Source organism: Monoraphidium neglectum (genome assembly GCF_000611645.1).
Source record: "Monoraphidium neglectum strain SAG 48.87 unplaced genomic scaffold scaffold04114, whole genome shotgun sequence".
In the NCBI taxonomy this organism is placed as follows: domain Eukaryota; kingdom Viridiplantae; phylum Chlorophyta; class Chlorophyceae; order Sphaeropleales; family Selenastraceae; genus Monoraphidium; species Monoraphidium neglectum.
The window spans coordinates 1-4,704 of NW_014009515.1; the positions used below are offsets into that span (position 1 = coordinate 1).

Below are 4,704 nucleotides of genomic sequence, written 5' to 3' on the forward strand. Positions count from 1 at the left end.
GGGGGGTAGGGCGGGTTGGGCTGGGATGCGTGATGCCGCACCAAGTCGGAGGCGTGGTTTGGGGACTGCATGTGAGAAAAGAAAGGGCATGCGCATGCCTGCAAGGGGCTGCAGCTGAGCCCGCAGGTGGCGCAGCCCTGCAGGGTGCCGCTGCTGTGCCTGCGCCGCGGGCTATTGCGTGCCACCGCTGGGCCGCGTCAGCCCTGCAGTCGCGGTTCTCCACTGTTGCTGCGGGCCTGGACTGCTCCAGCATGCCCTTCTCCTTTCCCTCACGACGCTGCATCACACGTTCATTCTTCACCTTCCCCTCCTCAACCACTTGCAAAGCTGCCGCTGCAGGCCCCTCCTCCGCACCCCCCCACCCCTCCCTCTCCAGTGCGCCTCATGGCCACTGCCACATGGCCTCCACCGTTTGCAGACCTCCAGCCGGCGCAGTCCGGCCCCCCGCAAGCTGCAGCCTTGCACACCGTATCGCGCAGAGCGCCGCCTTCTTCCTGATATAAGGGTTGGCGTCCTCCAGCAGCCGCTCCACATCAGGCGCCAGGTCACGCGCCATCTCTGGCCAGCGGGGGGGTGTCATGGAGCAGTGGCACGTGGGCAGGGCAAGGCGGTGCATGTAGGCATAGTGCTGCACGTCCGCAACGGGTCTCGCCTGGTGCGACCGACAGCCCTCGCCTTGAGGCAGTCCGCCGCTGGTGCGGCCCCCGGCGCGGCCGTTCACCGGCCGCCACCGGCCGCCGAGGGCCGCCGCTCGCGCTGCTGCCAGCTGCCCAGCCCCAACGACACTGTGCGTGCGTGCGGGCGCGCCCGCCGTTCAGCCGAGCACAGGATGCTGCTGGCATCTGCTTTGACACCTCTAAGGCCAGATATCAAACCCTGAAATCCCGCGGACGCGCGTTGCGGCACGCACCCGCGGAGCAGATGTTCCCGAGCGCTGCAAGTGCGAGCCCTACGATGTACATGTTCTTGTGGTTGTTGAGGTCCATCTTGAGGCTGTTGGTCACCAGCATGAGCACCTCGTGGCGCTCGTCCAGCAGGATCATCAGGCCCAGGTAGCCGATGCGCTGCGCGGCCGCCGCCGGGGGGTGCGGGGTGCGCGCGCCGGCGGGGGTTTGCCATGCAGCGTGCGCTGGCATGCGGTGCTCGCATGCGGTTGGTAGTTGGTGGAGCAGTCGCAGCTGCTTGAGGGGACCATACCAGCTGTTGCTGACGCACTGCGTGCGGGCTGATGCTCTCCATGCAACAGCAGCTTCAGGGCTGCGTCGAACGGGGCGCAGCGCGAGCAGCGGCACGTGCCAACGGGGCGGCGCACCTTCTCCGGGAAGCCGTTTGCGGCGATCAGCTTGAGCGTCTCCATCTGGCCAAAATGCGTTGGATATCCCAGCATGTGGATATACATCAGCTTGGCCACGTTCCTGTGCCTGTAGCGCGAGTCTTGGTCCTTGAAGGCCTCCCGCAGAGCAGCGGACTCCTTGGCAATCACATCCCGCTCCTCCGCTGCTGTCTTGCATGCCCTGACGGCCCTGATCAGCTCCCTGCGGACAGTACACTCTCGGTTGGTGTGTGATCTGCTGCACTGCTGCTCCCGGGAAAACGCCGCTCGATCGCGAGCGGCCCCATACCTGAGCCGTATACTGCTCCTCCCTGCCGCCGCCAGCGCGGCGGACAGCCCCAGCTCCTCCGCAACCTCGCGGAGCATTGCGCCCCCCTTGCTCACACGCCTACGCAAGCGTGGAATCAGCGTGGCGTTGTGTACGTTTCTTTAGGGATGACAGGTTGTTAAAAGGTAGCCAAGCAAGTAGTACCCTATACGATGCGGCCTGGACACGCTGCGCGTTGCTGCTGTGTGGGAGCCGTAGTCACCGGTGGCACGCTGACACCCGGGACCATTTGACCGCCACGCTTGACCGAGTTCCAGGTTTGGCATCGGGGTGCGTGAGGGGGATCAACAGAAATAAAGTTTTCACACACACTCTTACAGGTACGTATGAGAGAGGGGCGCAGCATGCGGTGCAGGCAATGTGGCTCAGGAGGCCTCATCACCGAGCAGCAGGCAGCACGCTGGCAGCGAGTCGTGCGCCCGATGCTGTGGATGAGTGAAGTGCCCATCTGAGCAGGACGGCCGACAGCAGATGCGACAGGCGCGACGATGAAGCATATCCTTGGGGATGCAGTGGCGGTGTGCCCATGCGCAAGGCAGCAACTGGCAGCTTACACAAGAGGAAGGGCGGTAAATGCAGCTCTCAGGGCTCCAACGCCCTGGCCTTTTTTAGCCAATAGAAATGGCCACACACGGGGAAGGGCGGTAAATGCAGCTCTGAGGGCTCCAACGCGCTGACCTTCTCTAGCCAATAGAAATGGCCACACATGCTAGGCACCTGTCACCCGCTAGAACCCAATAAGGGATGCTTGCAAGGGAAGGCAGTGGGGGAGGCAAGGTTGACGGCGCAGGTGTTCAAATGCGCAGATCAATAAACGTCGTTTGAAGGCGCCCATGGGAATGCAGCATGTGTTCTCGACGCAAGATCCCAGCAGTGTGGTAGACTAGCCGACCGTCTGGCGCAATGAGGCGCCAAGCAAGCTGTCGTCAGCTGAGAGCACGCAGGCAAATGGGCGTGGGGCATCACCAAGGTGACACGGCGCAATCGCTGCATTTGCGAGTTTAAGATCCGCAATGCATGTGATGAGGTGATGTGCAGCAATTTGAGGATAGAATAGCCCATACAGACATACGTGCGCCTTGGACTCACATAAACTTGGATGAATGCTTGCTGCAGCCCTGGTGGAGGTCATGCTAGGCACACTTCGAGGGTGAGCGCTTAGATCAGATGAGGTGTGTTGCGCTTGGGGGGCTCAACAACGTGTGGATGAACAGCCACAAGGCTCCTGGGAAGATGCACAACAGCCTGGTCAAAGTTTGAGGTGGATATGATAAAAATAAACAGGCTCTGGATGGCAGATGCGTGTCGCAACGGCGCGAGACAGCTGGAGGCAGCGTCACACGCCAGGAGGCGGGGGCCAGGCCCAGACCTTGACGTGGTCAATTTCCATGCGTGGCGCCACCCAACTTGCCGCAGCCGCGTCCCATTGCGACGCAGTGGTGAAGCCCCCAAACTCTGATGCCGAAAAGAAGCCGCCGCCGACAGCGACTGCAGGGTTGATATGAGCAGCAGGATGGGTCATGAGTGCCAGAAAGCAGCGCGGTTTGCACACAGGGGGATGTGCGTTGAGCAGCACTGCACTCACATCTGCCATTGCTGCCAGAAGTGCTGTCGCGATCAGTGCAGTGCCTGTTGCCAGCACAGTGTACAAGGCAGGGAATGCAGTGGAAGCAGCGGCGCTTGCAGCAGCGGCGAGTTGCAGGTCCAGGCACCATGTGGTCGACAGGTCAACACTGCCAACACCCCGACGGCTTGAGCTTCTCACCGTTCAGCAGCAGGTGGAACCTTTCGTCCCATGGCTGACCAGCTGCAGTGTAGGGGGATGCATCAGATGTGCGGAAGCTGCCCGACAGGTCCCTCTGATAGAACACATTGCCATCCACTAGCCACCGCATCAGCTTGGGCCGTCCTGTCACCACATCTGATGTCCATTCGACCGCAAAATCGTGCATGCCCGCTGAGAAGTCCATGCCGAGGAAGCGCTTGCGACCTGACCCCTGGTTGACATTGTTGGGCCATGCAGCACCGTAATGGAGGGTCCCTTCGACTGTGTCACCTAGTGACGCCTGGCCGCATGCCTCCATGATGTCAATCTCACCGGAAGCCGCCCAGTTGCCGTAAATGCTGGTGCAGATAGAGGATGTATGCATTGGTTAAAACAGAGGTGTTCCAGCAGTGGCAGCAGCGTGGGGAGGTGTGCATGTTTATCAAATCACTTGCAGCTTGTGCAAGTCACCAGCCAACCCAGCTGCAGGTACGCGTGCATAATCTAATGTGCCCGATGCTTCCCGTCTACTTACGGAGCTGCTGCCAACCCCGAACCTGAATCCATAAGAAACATATGCTCATGCCGCACCTCGACGCCCAACCTGCTCAGGTCCCCCCTGGAGGCCCCCGCCCAGAGCAGTCACACCGCCCCTCACCTGTCTGTGGGCAGCATCCAGATTGCCGGCCACAAAAAGTCGCCGCGCGGCAGCTGCGCCCACACTTCCACGCGGCCGTACTTCCAGCTGCCAAAGGCGGAGCGCTTGGTGCGCACGCGGGCGCTGGTGAAGGGCCGAGTCCAGCCGCAAGAGTTGTCATTGTTGTTTGTGCAGCCCTGGGCGGGACAGGCGCGTGGGGGCACAACCGGGCCTTGCATCACACAGCTGGATGCATTTCGTTGTAAGATTGCGTCATGCTCGGAAAGAGCGCTACACATGACATCAGCAGTCGTGTTGACGTAATACCCGCTCCTCATGTCACGTGTGAAGGTTACTGTATTCAAAGCGGGTCTGTATTTAATCCAGACGCACCAAGGCGGAGCCGGTGTAAGCGCCGCGTCGCGCCTCCAGCACCAGGCGTCCGCGCTCCACCCTGAGGTTCTCAGGGCGGTCCACGTAGCACTGCTGCTCGTTGTTACCACCGCCCCTAGCACGCAGGGCGTGAGTGGAGCAAGAGAGGGTGGCGATCACCGTAAGCATGGTTGCGCGCTGCACAGGATGGGTGCCAGGCTGATCATTGCGGTTGTTGCGCCTTCCGCTGGACACAGCCCTAGCTAGAG

The 4,704-nt window shown here is 61.4% G+C and overlaps 2 protein-coding genes across 2 annotated transcripts; both read right to left on the bottom strand.

The window, feature by feature from the left end:
* Nucleotides 1-717: 717 nt before the first annotated feature.
* On the bottom strand, nt 718-1,699 carry MNEG_13890 (AP-1 complex subunit gamma-1; the record flags this gene model as incomplete). Its single annotated transcript, XM_014037637.1, has 4 exons — nt 718-785; nt 911-1,064; nt 1,313-1,535; nt 1,623-1,699. The coding sequence occupies 4 exons, from the start codon at nt 1,697-1,699 to the stop codon at nt 718-720; spliced, it is 522 nt and encodes a 173-aa protein (XP_013893091.1).
* Nucleotides 1,700-2,997: 1,298 nt separating this feature from the next.
* MNEG_13891 (hypothetical protein) lies at nt 2,998-3,149 on the bottom strand (the record flags this gene model as incomplete). Its single annotated transcript, XM_014037638.1, has 1 exon — nt 2,998-3,149. A coding segment is annotated over one exon (152 nt), but the record flags the coding sequence as incomplete, so codon positions are not given.
* Between the last annotated feature and the right edge of the window lie 1,555 nt (nt 3,150-4,704).